Raw genomic sequence first — 19,747 nt, 5'->3', positions numbered from 1 at the left:
TTTCAATAGGGGCAGGTCAAAATTGCCTACATTTTCCTCCATTGCAAAACCTTGGTACATGGTGTCTTTTCCATTTCAGCTCCGGTTTGTTTTTGTTGGGGTGGTAGCGGTTGTTTTGTTTCACACTATGCTTACTTCTGAGACTTTGATGCAGTCATTATACAATCTACTTCTAAGATTATAATGCATTCTCATGATTATCAAATTCCTGTTCAACTTTATATAAGGATGCCAGTTTAGTGTTACGTTCGATGCATCATTTAAACCAGGTCCACCTTCCAGAAATCTAGAGAAAAGTCTAATAGATTCTATGCTCAACTGTCCCTTGCTGGGAGGTCATAAAAATGGGCAAGAGGAGCAAGAGGGGATGGAATGAGTGGGGTGACATAGAAAAAGAGACATAGAAATGCTCTTTGACACATTGAAAATTGTCTTCCAATGACTGGGATGATCTTGAGCCCATTCGGATGTCTGAGGGTGGTGGCCAGTGGAAGGTCTGAACCCACTCATCACAGAGTCCTAGCTATCATGAGAGGGGAGGGTACTCGCATTGATGGACTGACAAGACCTGGGTCTTTACATCTATCGGACACTTGGCTGACTCCAGGCCCATAACAAGGAAACTAACCAGAAAACTCCACGTCTTATCTGTGACCATTAGGCTGTGTGCTCCATTGTAAGATCTGAGTTCTAGGAAAATACTGGTTCCATCTAAAATATCTCTTTGGTTCATTTTGGGGCAGAACAAAAACAAGTCAATGGGGCATGGACAGGTTATTATAGAATCAACTGGAAAAACTGGCTATAATTTGGGGAAATTTTTTTAAGCTTCAATTTTCAGTTCATAGCAAATCACACATTTCATTACTAAGAAAAGAAGATAGATTATATATTAAAAATTGTTAACTCTAGTTATATTAACAAGATAAGATTTGGGGTAATTCCACTTTTTCACTATCAGTATTAATAATGGCATTTGACAAGTAGAATTTGTGGTATAAAAAAGCATTATACTAGTTGGGGCTAATTAATAATTCAACTACATGGGTCTATTAGAAAATATGGGATGTGCAGGCAATTCCCTATGCCTTAAGATTCAATTTTTATACAAATATATCAAACTACCAACATTTCTTACCCCTAATGCTTACAACAGAAATAACTTTTGGTTTTGTTTGTTTTTACATTTATCATATAATCAAATCTTTACAAATGACTTGCATTATTTGTATTGCTAGGAAAGTAGATCAGTGCATAAAAAATATTCACGCCCAGTCTGACACTTGGTTCCAGTAGCTTTGTTCTGAAATTTCACAAGGCTTTATCCTTTGTTTGAAGGCTAGTTCAAGAGTTCCCTCCTCCCAGGACATGGTACCTAAGCTGCACTGTGAATGTGTACGAAATGAATTGACACTGTTGACCTTCTTGCACCTAGTTGCAAATAAATGCAATTTGAGGGAGGCTTTGAACCAAAGCAGGTTCCATGGCTTCTGTTTTAAATATAGGTCAAAGAGAACCATGTTTTAAAGGTAAGAAAGAAAACCATTATTAATAGTAAATGTGACCCAGGAACATCTCTATAATTAGCAAGTATTTTAGTTGAGGTATTCAGTAAACACCATAAAATCATTGAAATCACTGGCTGAGTTTCAGCATCGGTATTACATGGGATGGTGCAAGGTAAATAAACTGCCCATTTTTTGTGGGTGCAGTGTTAAGGGAGGGATGTCATTTCTGCTGATGTTTTCAAATAAAGTTATTAGAAAATACCAGCAGTAAAGAATGCTCTGAATAATATTTTTGAAAATAAAAAACTCCTTAATACATTCCAGGAAGTCCTAGGTCACAAAATAACAGGAGAATTACATGAGTATAAGAAACATATTTGGACGATTGCTTTTCTGATATTGAAACTCATTCCTGTCTCGGTCATAGTTGGCATCTGTGGAATGCTTGGTTGTGTGCAAATGTGCTCAATTGTATTACTTCTGGAAACAAGGGGGCAGATTTTATCTGCCACATTTTATGATTGAGGAAATGGAGAGTCTTGGAATTTGAGTGACTTGTCCCAAACCGTCAGAGCAGTGTCTTTCTCTGGCACATGATGAAGGGCTCTGAGCCGCCTGTCTTGGACGCCTTGGATGGCTTTGTCCGCATGACTGCCCTCAAAGGTCTGGGGATGCTGCCCATTCAGGTCACATGGGCTCTGAGTATTCAGTCTCTGAAAGGCCTGTGTGGCTCGTAGTGAGTGGAAACTCTGAACAGTTCCATGGGCACCTGCCATTCTCCATAAATCCCCCTGTTGGTCTCTGCCAGCCTTACCTTCAGCAATTAGAGAGCCTTGCTACCTGTGTGGGACACATCATCTGGCTTCCCATCTGTGGGAACTTTATCTCATGAGATTTCAGATATAGGGTTGTTCTTAGTTTTAATCACTTTTTGGAAGGGATTGTGGAATCTGCTTTGGGCTTGGATGGCATGATGAGAAGAGCCCAGTTCATGTGTGTGAGCCTTGGAGCACAGCTGCTCATAGCCAAGAAGAGCAGGAGCCTGCATAGGAGCTAGAAGAGGCGTGAGGTCCACCCACTAGCTCTGCCTGCTGTTTTCTGAACTCACGGTCGACCTTTTTAAGTACTTTACTTTGGAAGATAAACTATGGTTTTAAGTCAATAAAATCTTACTACTTCATGGCTCCACTGCACTTCTAAGCTTGCTAAAGAAAGTGCTGCCATTTCACTGTTCTGTACACGTACCAATCCTTATTCCTCCTTCTAAACTCTACTCTGATTTTGCTTTTCTCTATTAATTCTCTTGTGCAATGTAAAATTTTGTCTGCATGCTCACTGAGTCCCTCAGTTGCATGTCCTGCAAGGACAGGAGGAATCATGTTTGTGATACCGCCCTGTTCCAGCCCACAGCACTGTACCCCATGTGTAGTAAAATGTAGAAAAGTATTTGAATAGTTGAATTAACAAATGCAAAAGTCAATCTCATCTGAAAAAAAATGTTACATTCTTATGCCAAAGGATTAAAGGAGCTACTATATCTTCACTGACATTTCAGTTTTAGTGCTTTATAAAATATTGGTCCAATTCCACAAATGCTCACATAGGGCCAGCAATGCCAACTGTGGTGCTAAGAACGAGAATCCCAAAGAAGTGTAAGACATGAAACCTGTCTTCATGGATTTGAGGAGGGGCAACAACATGGAAACAGGTTAAACTATTTCTAGATTACAGAAACAAATAATATTTTAGGAAATAAAAGTAATTGATGTTTTTAATTGGAAAAGGGTATCAAGAATCATTCATCCTTGATAACCAAAGCATTTTAAAAATTAATCTTGCCTCAAATATTATTTAGTTATTTAAATAATAAACAGAATGTCATCTGGTATTCTTTCAATTATTTGGGAAGTTTTTGGTAGGAAACAGTTCTACTGAATATTCCTAAGCACTAGAACTCCCAATTAAAAACTCGTTTCCTCCATTAACCTGATGAGTACCCTTGGATCAGACTCATCTGCAGATCAGGAATGATATTAGTTTATCATATAACTCTCAGAAATGCACAAGTCAGACATTTGCTAAGAAAATATCTGCATGCATAATCATTAAAATATGATTTTAGTAAACGTTTCTCTTCACAAAGTGCTATTTTAGCAATATTTCCAAACAATTAGAAATAAAATATCTAATAAGAAAGAGTTACTCGATAAAGGATGCTTTCAACCCCCAGTGAAGTCCTCTGTAGACATTTGAAAAATATATTTAAAATAATTAATGAGATAGGTACAGTGGCAGATGCTGGTAATCCCCAGCTACCCAGGAAGCTGACGCAGGAAGATTACAAGTTCAAGGCCAATCTTTCGGACTTAGCAAGACCCTGTCACAAAATTTAAGAAAAGGACTGTGAATATAGCTCAGTGATAGAGTGCCTGTGGGTTCAACCCCTAATATTGTTAAAAAAAAAAAAAAATTCTCGTTAGTCTATTATTAGTTGAAAAAGTTGAATGAAAAAAATTTTTTGAAAGGGAAGAGACCAAAGTGTTAGCAGTAATCAATTTTGGAGTATTATGATTATAAATTATTTATTTATTTATTTATTTGTATACATTTCGACTCATTTTCCAAATTTTGTACAACATACACAGATTTTTTTTTTTAAAGCCAGGACTTGAATATTACATATAAACAAACAGCATATAATTGGCCTATCATCCCAGTCAAACAAAGAAAAAAAAATCTTGCCCTGTTTTGAATCTCTTCAGATGTACTCTGTCAATTGATACAAAGGGACACTGACAGATTTATCAACTTACCACTTACAACTTTTTCCTTGGGAAATTTATGTAACAACAAAAATATTCTAGTGGGGGAAAAAAATCCAGTGACCTGACTGTTTTGTCTACATAATGACAAATCTCCCGAATGTTTCCAAATACGCTCAAACTCATGTTTAAACATTGGGATCACTCCTCCAAGAAACCAATTAAGAGAGACTATGTAATTAACAAACATGGATCTTTAAGATTAAAAGTGGAAGGTTCCTAACTTGCCCCAAATTACTGCCAGAAAGGTTAAGTAATTTTATGTGCCTATATTTTAAATAGCTCTGAAGATTGCACTGTTTAAAATAATTTGCTCACTGCAATGATTAATAAAAAATGCTGAGAATATGAAATACTCCTTAAATATATGTATGTGCACATTTTTGTCTATACACATATAAAATACCAAACATGATGTGTGGATACATTTTGATAGTTCTGATATTGTTCACAAAAAAACTGGAGTTTCAATCTTACTCTCTGTGAATGGAATGATTATCAAATTAATTGCACAGACTCTAGTAGCAGGGACAGGCTGAGCAGCGGCTCTGTGGATCTGGATGGAACCTCCTCCTTCCTCTCCTTCCGAGGGGCTCTTCCCCTCCTCCCACCTCCTTTAACTGGGTTTCATCTTTCCTCCTTAGAACCTCTCTGGCCTGGTCCTAATTAGTTGAGACAAGGGTTCTTTGGTTCAGTTCAGAATTCCTGCCCTGGGCTTCACAGTCACATTCAGCAAATTCAGACCCATCCCGATGAGATTGCGGAGAGGATAACAGGGTCATGTTGACAAGAACAAAGGAACATTTTATCACACGCTTTACGTGTGGGCTCACTCCCAAGCCACACTGTGAAGTCATTACCAAAGCAACAGCTGTCTTGTGAATGGCCTAAGTGTCCTGGGCTGTCTCTCTTTTGCTAACATGTTAATTTGTTGAGAATAAACATTAAAATTATATCATAATCAGCCCACATACAGGTGTGTAGACTTAGACTAGCCCCAGTTTGAATATGATTTGTCCCCCAGAACTCATGCAAGAGCTTCATCCGCAAAGTCTTACGTTAATGGGATTATGAGGTCGGAAACAGAATTCAACTATGGTGCTTAGAGGCGGCCCTTTGGGAAGCAATTAGATTAGATCATGTCACTCATGTGGATCCCCCATGATTGACTCCTGGTAGCTTTATAAGGAGAGGGAGAGAGACCGCACGCAGGGATAAGCACACACTCCTGCCAGAAGGTGATGCAGCCAAGGGGAGCCCTTGCCAGAACCTGTGCCAGCCATGTTGTTTGGACTTTCAGCTTCCAAAATTATAAGCCAAAATAAGCCTCTTTTGTTTATGAAGTTACCTGCCTCAGATATTTCATTATAGTAATGAAAAGCTGTGTAGTCCACACACTGTCCAACAAATTTTCAATCCTTAATTAAGCTAAGCACAATGAACCCACCCTGTTTGTGATATCCTGACATGCTGCTGCTTCTTCACTGTATATCTAACAAGACCCTCAGCATATTCCTTCATGCATGTGCCTTCCCTTTGCTGCAAATAAATAAGCTCAACTTTTAAATTTTTTTATTTTATTTTCTTATTTTTAAGTTCTCAGTTTTATTCTTTGACAACCTAGGATAAAATCAGAAGTGTCTCGCCTCTCTCCATCTACGAGAGGACATGGTCTGGACCACATCCCTCAGTGCTGGACAAGGCTGTCTCCACGTGCAGCCTCAGCCTGGGTGCCTGTTCCTCAGAAAGGCTGCCCAGTCACCCCCCTGTGGTCAGGACCGCTCCTTCTCCATCCTGTTCTCTCCAGCAGCACCTCAATCCCCAGGTACACATTCATCTGTTAACTGGGCGGCTGTCCATTTACCAGCACCTGGTCCATGTCCTGTCCTATTACCTTCTGTTAATAAGAGTAATGAAGTTATAATCAATAGAATATAAAGGCTGGTACCAGTCACTCTGTGTTGAGCACTTTAGGTGCTCATTGCCATATTCAGATTTTTAAAAATAGCTCCTTTTTCTAACTTGTTTGGAATAACACTAAGCCTTTTACCTGACTGGGCATTAATGACATTTGGCCAATAATTTTTTTTAATAAGAAAGGTGTTTCATATATATATATATATATATATATGTTATAAATACATATATTATATATAATACATATATAATATATATAATACATATATATATATATATATATTAGCTGTCAATGGATCTTTTATTTTATGTATTTATATGTGGTGCTGAGTATCAAACCCAGGACCTCAACCAGCCAGGCAAGCACTCTACCACTGAGCCACAACTCCAGCCCATAATTTAAAACACAGACAATACAATATCTCAACAATGTTGTTAAGAGTGATCACATTGAGATGATAATATTATAGATGTGTTGGGATATATATTCAAATTAATTTTACCTGTCTTTTAACTTTTTAATGTGGCTACTAGAAAATTAAAAATGACATATGTAGATCATAGGGATGGCTCACATTATGTCTATATACCCAAAGTCCTGAAAGTGTGTGAGGTGGAACATTATATACAATTAATGTATATAATGTTCTACAATTTAATTCAGTGTTGGTTAGAAAATGTGCTGAAGCTGGTGACCGTAACTAGCAGTTGCATGAGGAATTCAGGAAGAATGGAAAGACTGACCTGGGTGCTTTGAGAAGACAATAGCCAGAGATCTCCTGAGACAAACAGAATTTGGAATAAGCTGCTTTCTTCCAGATTTATGCTTATTTTGTCACAACAAAGTCACACTTCTAGTTCTTTTTGCTATGGAAAACAAAGAGTTTTCTTTATATTGATACTTTTTAATTGTTCCTAATTTCTACTGATGTATAATGTTGAGAATTTTTATTACAGAAACTAACTACATTAAAACTAAGGTTATAAACTATGATTTTACAGAAGGTCAACCAAGCTTCAACTCCTTCATTAGGCAAATCTCTCATCACTTTTTTGGTCAGAGGGTTTCAAGACACTCCCTGTTTGCAATAAGCCTTAAAATAAGGGACAGAATGCTATGGGCAATGTTCACATGCCACCAGAGTTCGTACGTTGAACCCGTGCCTTCAAATGTGGTGGTATTTGAAGATGGGGCCTTTGGAGTAATTAGGGTTAGGTGAGGTCAGGAAGGCCAAGTCCTCTTCTTGGGATCTGTGCCCTTATCAGAAGAAAGTCAGAGAGCCACTGTCTTTCTCAACCCTTTACTAGTACCAGATCCTCACTAGCACCAGACCGTGTTGGCACCCAGATCTTAGACTTTCTGGCTTCCAGAACTGTGAGAAATAAGTGTTTATTCAAGCCAGTCGGTCTATACTGTGACTAGCAGCCACTAACAGATTAATGCTACAAAACACTGCAAATGGGGATTTTTCTCCATCATCCACACTAGATATTAAGGCCTCAGGTTTCTTATTTGAAGGTGTTGGCAAACATACTAGCACCATATGCCCACCCTAGGTGGGTTCCCATCAGGGCCCATCTGCCCTTACACACCTAGCAGGTGCTCAGAGTTCACCCACATAGTCTCAAAGTCTCTCCACAAACCTTCAGGTTGTCCAGGTTTTCAGAGATGAAGACAACCCAAGATCACGAGCTCAGGAAAATGCCTGTTCTACTAAGAGCATGATGTAATCCCAGTTTTCTCACTCCTTCAAACTGAAAGCAGAGGTGAAATAAATGACCTGTGGTAAAAATCTGTTATGACTAAGAAGTTTAGGCTGAAGCCAGATATAAACTTGGTGGAACAAAATTGCTCAGAAGACCATGTGTTTTTCCTGATCTTGGAATACCTTTTCTTCCATGATGGATGGCTGCTTCTTGCCTGAAAACCACAGCACAAGTATGGTCAGCTCCACTCGGATGAAGGGACGCACGACATTCCCAGACCAGAGTCAAACGCTGTCCTGCTCTCATGCTTTAGTCAATTGCAACACTTCACAGAGCTAACACTCCCTGCTGTTAATACCTGGCAGTCAATGCCATGTTCTGGGTAATACAGCAGAAAGTGCAAGAGAAGCATGAAGACAAATTTCCCTTAATTCACAATTTTTCCAAGGATCAGGCATGAAAAAACAACTGCTCTAACCTCACAGAAATAGTCAAGGAGCAAAAGCCTTGCAAAAGTCAGGGGAGAGAGTGAGTGGATGTGTCCTTATTGATCTTGACCCCCGCTTCACCAAACAGAAGTGCAGTATGTTTGGAGAAAGTGAGCAAGGGTGGGATGGGAGGTGACCCTGTCTTAGTACCTTCAGGCTGCCATAATAAAATACCTTAGTTTGGGTATTAAACAGTTTGGGTAATAAACAACGGACATTTATTAGTCACAGTTGTGAAGGCTAAGAAGTTCAAGGTCAAAGTGCCCGCAGATTCAGTTTCTGGTGAGGGCTGCTTTCTGCTTCAAAGAGGGCACCTTCTCACTGTGTCCTCATACATTGGAAAGGGCAGACAAGGGTCCTTGGGCCTCTTTTGTAAGGACACTAATTCAGTTCACCTCCCAAAGGTCCTACTTCCATACAATCACCTTGGGGTTATATTCCAATGCATGAATTTTTGAGAAGATACAAATATCCAGACCAAAGCAGATGCTCCTCTCTCCAGACCATGTAATTCCATCTTACTAAAGAGAAATCCCCAGGAAGCCACAGAATCACGTTGCTGTTTTTGTCTCCAGAATGAGACAAGCTCCAATTTGTGAGCCGTGAGGCTGAATGAGTGGTTCAGGCTGTGAAGACAGAGGAGGCTTATTTCCCCAAGTCTCTCTCTCACAACGTCTCCTCATGAGAAAGAGTCAACAAACAGAAGAGACAAGACAGACTCCAGATGGTGAAATAATAGAACAAGAAGTAGAAAAATAATATAGATATTCATAAGATGACTAAGAGCATGAAGAAGGAATAAAAATATGGGGAGAAAAACATGGGGGGGGGGAGAACAGATGGATTCCAAAGAGGACTTCTAGAAATAAGAGTAGTCATTAAAATTGAGATGGATGAATAACAATGATCACAGCATTAACGGAATGACTCCTTTATCAGGTATGGTGAAGTGTGCGTTATCTGTATTAAATAACTTGATCTTCATAAATTCCTGAGGATTAAATCTGTTGCTTCTGCTTTAAGATGAGTAAAGGGACATTTAAGAGCTGTTAATTAATAGACTTGGGTCATGATGTACATCAAATCATTTTAGAGTGCTTCATCATTATTGAAAAGTTACAGTTGATTGAAAATCCACTGACAGTTACAAAGAGCAGAAGAGAGAATTAAAGAATTGGAAAACAGACATAAAGAGGTTTCACAGCATGTGGCCTGGAGGGAGAAAAGAGATTGAAACATGGGGGAAGGGTCTGGGCCTGGAGCCTCAGGATGCAGCCCTTGAGATAAAGCTGATGAGGACTATACAATTCGGTATCAAGGAAAAATGATGCTGGTCTCAGGGGACCGTTGCAGAGTCTGAGTGACACTTCGCACTCAGGACAGTTCTTCCATGGAAGAAGAATTTATTCAATGGCTGCCATCTCCCATGGTGAAAGATTTTCTCCACAGACATTAAACCCCTACACTTCTAGCATATAATAGGGAAGCTGAGGGACAGTCACACTGTGGTCAAGGCGGGAGGTGGGGGAAGGACCCATAGCTCCACAGCTCCATAAAGAGGAGGCCAAGAACATCTGAGCAGCATATAAAAGGTATCTTATTTCTCCATCAGAAGTTGGGAGAACTGGAAGGAAAGAAGAGGCCCAGCCTATGTCTAACGAGAATGACAAGATTAGAGAGAATACGGAAGGGAGATTTGAAAAATGTGATGGTTGAGAATTTTTAAGGTTTGATTAAAAACCGAATTACAGATTAAATATCTGTGCACACACCCACTAATTTTAATGACATGATCAAAAACCTCGACCTACATAGAAAGCTTTGAAGCCACAATATAATCATTACCACAACTCAGTCACAAAAGGATAACTAGAAAATCTTCATGTATTTGGAACTTACAAATGTACGAAGATGAATAAACACCTAACCCACAGGACAAAGTAATCACAACAAATAACAGAGAAAAAGTTTAATTAAAATACTACTTATTAACATTTGTGTGATGCAGCTAAGGCGGAAATTTTTTAACCTTAAGTGCATTTGAACTTTTCAAAGTTGCTTGATCAAAGTATAGAATTCAAGCCAGGAACAGTGGCACACACTTGTAATATCAGTGACTTGGGAGGTTGAGATAGGAAGACCGCAAGTTTAAAGCCAGTCTCAGTAATTTAGCAAGGTCCTCAGCAACTTAGTGAGAAGCTATCTCAAAACAAAAAATTAAAAAGGGCTGGGGGTGTAGCTCAGTGGTGAAGTATCCCTGGGTCAATCTTAAATAATCTCATATATATATAATATATACACATACACATACATACATACACACACACACATATATACACATATATACAATCTGAAATATATATACAAATATATATATATCTATATATATTACAGATAATCTCAAATATATATACATACACATATACATATATACAAATATATACATATATGTATATACATGCACATATACATAATCTCAAATATATGTATATACAATCTCAAATAATCTCAAATATATATACATATATACATTGCATATATTTTTTGTATAACTTCAACCATGTTTTATTATGTCTTTAATAGATTATTAAAATTTAAAAATTATGTCATTTACAATAACACCAAGAATATCAAATAATTAGATATTAAAGAAAAAACACTAAAACATTGAAAGAAAATAAACTCATTTAAATGAAGACGCATGTGGCAACATCGCTTGTAATGGTCTCTGCCTTGAATCCATTAATTAATAGCAGAATGGAAAAATACATGGTTTTTACTCATACAACAGAGTACTACTTAGCAATGAAAATGAAGATCTTCAGCTACATGACACAAGGAGATGAAACTGACAAGCAGATGCTACACTTCAGTCAGTGGAGCAGAGGAAAGAAAACCGGACAATTAAGAAGAAAATAATAATAGCAGAGATAACCACTCTGTCCTACCAGGTATAGGTTTAACATAAAGTTAGTAATCAGAACTAGTATGGTATCAATGCAGAGGCAAAAAGTGGGGGTGGAGTGGGGGGAGGACAGAACAGAGAGATTACTAATTAACTGCCATGTGAATCAGTGCTCAGAATATACGTGTTTACAGATGTAACACTGAGGAGCTGAAGGAAAGCATGTTCTAGCTGGCAAAAAATGTTGGGATCACTTGTTATCTATGTAGAAAAAGGTAATGTCATACTCTATAAGTAGAAAATAATTCCAGGATAAATAAAAATTTAAACTGTAAAACTGTTTTTAAACAAACAAACAAAAAACAAACAAAACAGGAGAACATCATCAGAATCCCAGGAAAGAATTTCTTCAATGAAGTGCAAATGACAAAATATCAAAGACAAATGGATAAGTTTGAGATTATGATTATATTAAAAAAAAAGAAAGCATTTACACATGAAGGCATCAAAAACTAAATGAAAAGATAAACCAAAGATCAGAATAAAATGATTTCTATACAGTTAAATGACAAATGCTTGGTATCCAAATATATAAATAACTTCCAATTAATTGGCAACAAAAAGGTAAAGCTCACAACTGATAATAGGCAGAAAGTGGTATGTGCAATTCATGCAAAGGGAAATACAAATGTCCAATGAAGGTCTAAAACGGTTCACAAACTCAGTCAAACAAACTCTCGGTTACACTCATCAACATCCAGGTACACCAAGTTTTACCAAGGATGTAGGGAAATGTGAACTCTGGTTCATTGCTGATACAACTCTTCTGGAGATCAGAGTGGCAGTTCATAATAATTTTAAAATATACTTCTCTATGAGCTACCTAGGAATTTCAATTCTGGTTGCCTTGATGGTACATATACAAACATATGCATTGCAACTTTGTAAAATGGGAACGTGAAGACCAATACCCTGTTTAGGGGGATAACAAAATAAATGGCTTTATTTATGTAACTGGACACTATGTAGCAGCTATTTCTACAAATAAATCACATCAATATGTGTCAACATGGACCCAGAGACATAATAATGAGTGTTAAAAGGCAAGTACCATAGACATATGTATATACAAGGTGAACCTATTTATTACATTAGAAAGATCAAACAATATTTACTTTTTCCTGGGACTGAGCGAGCACGTGCACACACACACACACACACACACACACACACACACACACACACAGCATAAGTACAAAATTGTGTGTGGGAAGAGAGAAATCTGAGCCAAGAAGCCAAAGTTTATTAACATTTGCTGAATCTCAGAGACGGATACACTGGTGCATGTTGCATTGTTTTTTGCTTGTCTGAAATGATTCTGAGTCCGACAGAAGTTTCTAAATTAAAATGCCATCAGGTGAGAGAGCATCCTCCCCAGAGCTGTGTGGCAGCTCTTGCTCTTTGCCCTTCACAGTCCTGCCCTGCCTGGCATTGACAGCCCAGAGTGGAAGGATCACCCTTCATATCTCAGTTGGTGAACCTCACCCACCCAGAGAGAAAGAGGGCTCTCTGTACCTGTGCAGCCACACAGATTACCTGGGGCAACAGCAGAGCGCCTGGCAGTCCCAGGTGGAGAGCTGGCAGGGGACGGCTGTAAAATCTGAGGGTGTGCTGAAAGCCAGGCCTGGGTCCAAAGCTGAGCCAAGGGCAGAGGTTTTCATTCTGGGTGCTCCAGGACAGACTGTGTGGGCGGACAGTTCCACCCTGTCTAAACTCGCTTGCAGGGTCAACATCACTGCTGTCTTCCTGTTTTGTTCAGTGCTTAAAACTGGAGAAATTTAGAGCAAGATGTAGTCTTACCAAAGTAGCACCAAGATGATAAACATTATGGCCCAAAGGCTTTCGCTTATAAAGTGTCTGGCTCTCAAGATGGATTTTGAAAAAATAAGTACTTGCTAATACATAGAATTGAAGACATTTCTAATATAAAATAGGTTCCCAGCTTCTCCTTGGAAGTGATTGGGCACAACGGGGTCTGAATTCTGGAATGCCAACAGCTGGTCAGCTCTGAAGTTTTCCCCTTACTTGGGTGCCTCTCTTATCACCCTGCCTGGTGGCCCACGATAGGGGTTTCAACTCCTATCGCTTTGCAGGTGAGAAAACTAAGTCCCAAAGTGGTCAACTGTCCTGATCATCAGCAGCATTTGTGGAGGAAGTCATGTTAGCACTTGTTACCCACTTATTGCTTAACTGTTAATTCCTTTTCTGTACAAGGCAAAGACCCATTTCACAGTTTTAATGGCATATTTTCAGCAGATGCAACAGAGATGATCATCCTTGAAGCTTATAACAAAGACTTACTTCAAATGACGATAAAAATAATATAGATTCATTATAGTATGATTATGATATTAATTAAAGCAAGAAGGTGCCAAGATTTGACCACACTCAAAACAGAAATTCTACATGCAAAATGTAAGTGCATATAACAATATGATTTAAAATGGTTTGTCTGCAGGTGAGTGGTCACAGGCTGATCCTTATACAAGTATGATTCCTCCACCTTTCCCCAATCTCATTCGTTTTCTTCTGAGTCCAGAAACATATGCAAACCTGGCTCTGGAACCCTTTTCCAGGCCTTCCCACAACATACAGTCCTCTTAGATTTTTTGCTTTCAAGATTTGTTTGTTCTTAGTTGAAGCTAGTAGATAATCCTCACTGATTGGCATGAGTTGTATCCATCATGCCCAGCAGTATTTAACCACCCCGACTGGGCATTCCTCATCTGTGAAAAACGCATTTCTGTTAAAGCCAAGTACGTGAAGAGATTAAGTGAACTACAAAAACCCTTTAGAAAGTGAAACACTAAATAACCTAAATGTAAATCAATAGGGCAATAGTTCAATTAACTTGGCATATTGGGAAAAACTATGCAACAAAGCAAAATGGAAAAGAGGTAGATCTTAAACACTGACATAGATTTATAAGTTGCAAAAGATGCATTTATATGTATATATATATGTAGTATGAAATCATACTACATTAAAAACATAAACATACTGTTTGTTCATATACGTGTATGTAAATACATAGAAACTCAGAAAAAAATGGAAGTGGAAGAGTGGATACCTTTGGGAAAATTGGGTAGATGAGAGAAGAGTTTTTGTAGGAGGTCATAGGTTCTAAAACTGTTTTCTTGAAACACACAAGTGATAATGTGAACGTTAGTTTCCAATCCATTATCAATCACAGAATCTGTAAAACATCTGCTCATCTTTAGAAATGAAACAATATATCATGTTATCACCCAAATTAACCTTTAAGTGTAAAAATAACATAAAGCTTCTGAAAAGTTAAATTTCACTTCCACAAATTAAACTAAAAGTCAACTCTAGGAGGCGTAATAGTTTTGAGGAGACTTTCTTTTCAATGCTAAGGAATAAGAACTATGGAGTGGATTTAAATGAACCCAGTATCACTTCAACTGCGAATGGAAATCAAATCAGTGACATTGCTTAATTTATCCTAAGTTTTCTTTCTTAATTTTTCAGTGGTGTTGCTTCCCAACAGTCAATGGAATACCCAAGGCCAAATTTTAACAAGGCGGAAACTAAACCCCAGAAAATCAGAGTGAGGGTAAGGTCATAACTGGGATGCAGCGGGGCTGGGACTATCCTCCCAGTCCTCCGCGCTTCCAGCAGCCACCGCTGCCTGCAGTGATTCACCAACCTCACGTGCGCATCCCTGCATCCGGTGCTCTCAGGTGTCACGCGGCAGTCATCTCCTTACCTATGGCTGGATGGATCCATCTACAGATCTGTCTCTTACTGACCTATGGAAACCTTTCCTTTTCATCCCCGTCTCCTAGCGGCCTGGACAAGCCCCCTCCTCGCCTCTTCCTCCAGTGCGGCTCAGTCCACCTGTTCCGGGGCATACCCACGGGCAGCTCTCTGCGCGCTGCCGGTCGGGACCTGCGTGGAGCCCCACTGCGCCAGTGGCCACGCAGCCGCTCCCGCACAGCGCCCCCGCCGGTGGGGTCCGCGTGGCCCGCGGACACCCGGGGCGAGGATCCGGGCGCGGCAGTGGGGGGCGCGCCGCTCGCACTCACCTTGCTCGCCGCAGGCGCGGCCGCCAGGAGCACCAGCAGGAGTCGAAGGAGGAGGGCCGGCGGCCTCCGCAAGGACCCGAGGCGCATAGTGGACGCCGGCTCTGGGTTCCAGCGTGTCCAGGGACCCACAGGCGCTCAGGCGACCGCGTCCCCTGAGCGGTGCGGGCTGGGAAGCCCCTGGTGTGCAGCTCGCTGGGCCAGCCCTCCCGGACGGGTTTTGTAGGGCTCAGCCGCGCCGTCCGTCCCTCCCCACCCAGGCTTTGGTTGTGGCTCCAAGGGAGGGAAGAAGTGGCTCAGGTCCCGCCCTCGTCCCTCTCCCTCCCAACTCACCAGGCACTGTCCCTTCTACTGGGCATCGTGCCCAGGAAGCGAGAAAGGGCTGGTCGACTGCGGGGCAGGTGGGCGCCCATTCAGGATAGGGGTTCAGGAGGTGATGCTCCAAAGGTCCCGGGGCCCAGGTGGGATAAGGAGGTGCGGGTCGGAGGTGAGGAATTGGGGGGTGTGTGCGGTGGGGAGGTGGCTGCACAGGGTGGAGGGAGTGGCCACCGGCCCTGCCCAGATTAAGCGGGAGGCGCGCCGGGCGTCTGCACTCCGGAGGCCCCGCTAGCTCCCAGCTCCCGCGCGCGTGCGTCTGGCTGCCTTCCCTTCTCCAACCCACCTCCAACTTGCAGCCGCCAGACAGACTTGGCCGTGAGAGCGCAGTGAAGAGGCTGCTGGGTCGCGGGTGGATTCGGGCTAGGCAGAGCCGGGGGTACTCATTCCACCCGCGGACTGGGAGGCGACCCCCCAGGTAAGTCGCCCGCAGGCGGACAATCGGAGGCCCAGGGCCCAGGCCACCTGCTTGGAAGAACCCGGCGAGCGGTCTAGGAATCCAAGGGTGACAGGGGTGCGGATGGGTTGGCTGGGGAGTAGTGGCTCTGGGCCCTGGGGTCACCAGAGGAGAGCTTGTATAGCTCCCAGGCTTGTCTGCCAGGGCTTGAACTGGGCGCTGTGTGTTTTGATTAATTTGGAGGCTCGAGTTACCAGCCTGGCAGTCGGGGCATTCCAAAATGCCAAGAGCAAGAGGCAGCTGAGGGGAAAGAGAAAGCCCATCCTATTCTCCACTGAGTCGAACTGGCTTTTCAGGCTACATCTTATCTGCGGAAATGCAGGGGAAAACAAGACCCGACTCTGGTCCACGGTGTCTCCCTCCTGAGAGGCTCTTGTTGGAGGAGGCCTTGGACGCAATTGTGTTGCATTTATCTTGTTAGGACTCGTCTTCCAGCAGGGCACTTATTCTTTCCTGTGCCATAAACCAAATTGGCACAGTGGTTGAAAAATTTAGAGCTCTTCTCAGAAGCATGTTGCTAAATGCATAAAGTACAATGAAATCAGAATCAGTTTTGCTGAATACAGTCATCAAAGTACGGTACCAAAGTTATGATATAATAACAACTGTGCATCATTGTTGTTGCATTAAATAGCTAGATCTAAGAGCAGGTCTATTAAGCAACTGTAATATTGGAGTGACAACTGTAATGGATATTTTGAGATAACTGGCCAAACTGAAATATAACATAAAGATACTAGTGGTTGCAAACTCTCAAGAACTGCCAATACTACTGTGGCCTGTTGTCTATATTTGTAACTGAAGGGAATGCTGAACTTCTGTGAAAGATTAGTGAAAATTAAGATGTCATTTTTTTCCCATCCAAATTCACCAACTATCTGAATTCCATTCCCAGGTTAGATCCCTTGCTTTGAAGGAGTATTGCTGACATCTGCGATGGTTGGTTATCAAACACCAGTATGAACTCTGGTTGGCACTGATTGTAGGGAACCACTTGCTTGCAATTAGAATCAATGTCTAATAGAATTTTAGAGATATATAATTATATAAATAGGCAAAACCCTGACAGTGAGTGAAGACATCATCCCGCGATTTATTTACTTATTTATTTTGACCACAGAGTGAAAAGAGTCTTCGGGTTTTTTGTTTGTTTGTTTGTTTGTTTGTTTGGTCAGCGATTTACAACTGTGGCTATGCATTAGAATATCCTGAGGCTTGTCTAAAAGTTCTGATACCCAGTGGATCCGAAGCCAATTGCATCAGACTCTAGAGAACTCAGCTACCACTGTTCCTAGAGATACCACGTGCCGTCAAGTCTGAAAGCCATGCTTTTACTTTCATATTTTAGCTAGCCACATTGGACTAAGGTCTCTTCTCAGTAGAATAATGAAAAGGACAGATAGAAAACTCTTTATTAAGGTTTAGGAACACTGGAATTTGTGTTTAGACCATAGATGTTGCAGTGTGGTGCTCCGTGACTTCCCTGATCGGTAGGGAAGGTTTGTATGGAACTTTCTGTCATCCCAGTGGAGTAGAAAAGCAGCTGCCCTGTTGAGGCAGTGATAATGTCCGAGAGTTCTGAAAGGCATATGATAATCTTTTAGAAACCGGATATTGCGTCCTGAAAAACAAAAACAATTTCCATCCCAATGTTAATTGTTCCTTTTATTTGCTGGATCCCAGAAGACTTCTCAATTTGAATTTGCATTGCCTTTCCTTGAAGCCATGTCACTTGATGGGAGAGCACACTTGACTTTATCAGCATTGAAATGGGGGGTAGCAATCACCTGCCAGTTATTCCTGCTGCAGTAGCAGAATAGGAAGGAAGTGTGATGGAAAGAGGATGAGGAGGCAGCCATGAAGAGCTTGGTCTCTGCAGTGGATTCTGATTTTGAATCCTTCCCACACTCAGTGCTGTGACTTAACCTCTCTGGGCTGGAGTCAGGATAATCATGGTGACACCTCAGGGAGTTGTAGGAATTTAATGACCCAACAGAGGCCCTTTGCCCTGGTCTTCACATGACAATCATATATGCTATCTGGTTCTTCAGTTGCACAAGGAAGGACAGACAGACATGATGAGAAAGGGTTGCTCAGAGGAGAGGTGCTCCTGAGCACTTTACTAAAGGAGTCAGAGCCCGGCACAGCCTGCTAGCTCCTCGAGGTTGACGTACTTCAAGGCATCTGGAACCTTGCCTTGGCATCCCTGGGGCCAGCAGCCTTGGCATCCCAGGGAGCTGTTGGAAATGAAGAATCTCAGGTCCCACCCCAGAACCGCTGAATCAGCCTACATTCTCCAAGACCTTGTGATTCATATGTACAAGAAGCTTTGAGAATTGGCTTTTCTAAAAGTCACGCTTAATCATCAATCCACCTCCCACAATACATGCAACCCAACTTTACTATAATGTTTGGTGTGCTTATCTGTTGTCCTAAGTAAACAAAATTCTTGATTTTTAAAAAATAACCTTGAGGTCAATAAAACTGAGTTTTTTTTTTTCACAGTTGGCTTCTTAAAGTGGGGGGAGGGGAAGAAAGAAGGAAGGGAGGGTGGCAGTTCTTTTTGAAAAAAGGACACAGACATCTCTGTTTGATTTTGACATCAGATAAGGATTTTGAATAAAATGAATTGGTCATTGTCTTTGGCAAGCCCTATATAATTATTTTTGCCCCCCTTTAAAAATCACAATATCCTGTTTTCTGCATAATGTTCAAATATGTCTGCTTCTCTATACTTCAGCATAAGCCATTAGGGCAGGAGCCTTTTTTGGTATTTTTCTGTTGTTGAATGAATGAGCGAAGGCGAATGACTTGTCAAACTCACCCCCTAGTCACACTCAGGTCTGTTTTCTTCCAAAATTCCTGATCTTCCTATAGCCTCTGTAGCACAGGGATGTGCCCCTGCTTTTCATGGGAGAATCTGCTCCAGGCTGCCTGTCGCTCCTTCTTTAATCTTTTCTTACTTCATCTCCCTGTTAAACATTCCTATTCTTTCAAGAACTTTCTCTTTTCATCACCTCTGAAACAATTAGATCTTTGGTGCTCTTGTAATCTCAGAGTCAGGATCCACTCATGTCAGCTCTTGCCCTCACATCTCTGGGCTCCTTTGCTGCTTTTCTAAGATCACAGAGCCGGCCCTGGTGCATGCGTTTATCATCTGTGGATTTTGGGAGTCCTCTAGCTGCTTGCTGTGGCTGCAGGTTCTCTGAAATCCATCTTCTATGTATATTATTGCCAGAACTATTATTTTAAATTGCACAGTGTTTCAGGAAGGACAGGTGCCTTTTGGGGCAGTAACAAGCCCTCCTCCCAACCCAGACTGCTTTTTCCTCCATCACACTACCTGTTCATTGCAGGGCAGAGGGGTAGGGTGGGGTTGGGTGGGGTGGGGCAGGGTGGAGGGGGGTGGGGGCTCTGCTTACAATCACTCAGGAACCTCCTGGAAATTTTAAAATCTCACAG

At 41.2% G+C, this 19,747-nt stretch overlaps 2 protein-coding genes across 7 annotated transcripts in view; one reads left to right on the top strand and one right to left on the bottom strand.

Annotated features, from left to right (window-relative positions):
• COL4A3 (collagen type IV alpha 3 chain) overlaps nucleotides 1-15,686 on the bottom strand; it is a 144,086-nt gene extending 128,400 nt beyond the window's left edge. For 2 of the 3 annotated variants that reach the window (XM_079132611.1, XM_079132614.1), the window contains exon 1: nucleotides 15,457-15,686. In XM_079132611.1, coding sequence (XP_078988737.1) covers nucleotides 15,457-15,543 — 87 coding nt within the window. In that variant the 5' untranslated portion in view covers nucleotides 15,544-15,686. The remainder of the gene's footprint in view (nucleotides 1-15,456) is intronic. The other variant, XM_079132612.1, reaches the window with a different exon arrangement.
• A 90-nt stretch (nucleotides 15,687-15,776) lies between these two features.
• The window catches only part of COL4A4 (collagen type IV alpha 4 chain), a 136,294-nt gene continuing 132,323 nt past the window's right edge, over nucleotides 15,777-19,747 (top strand). For 2 of the 4 annotated variants that reach the window (XM_079132607.1, XM_079132606.1), the window contains exon 1: nucleotides 15,875-15,940. In XM_079132607.1, the coding sequence (XP_078988733.1) occupies nucleotides 15,890-15,940 (51 nt within the window). In that variant the 5' untranslated portion in view covers nucleotides 15,875-15,889. Of the gene's footprint in view, nucleotides 15,941-16,127; nucleotides 16,247-19,747 lie in introns of all 4 variants that reach the window. The other 2 variants (XM_079132608.1, XM_079132609.1) reach the window with 2 other exon arrangements.

Source organism: Sciurus vulgaris, assembly GCF_902686455.1.
Source record: "Sciurus vulgaris genome assembly, chromosome: 3".
In the NCBI taxonomy this organism is placed as follows: Eukaryota; Metazoa; Chordata; class Mammalia; order Rodentia; family Sciuridae; genus Sciurus; species Sciurus vulgaris.
Note: the sequence above shows the minus strand (reverse complement) of the source record. Positions and strands in the feature narration are given on the sequence as shown.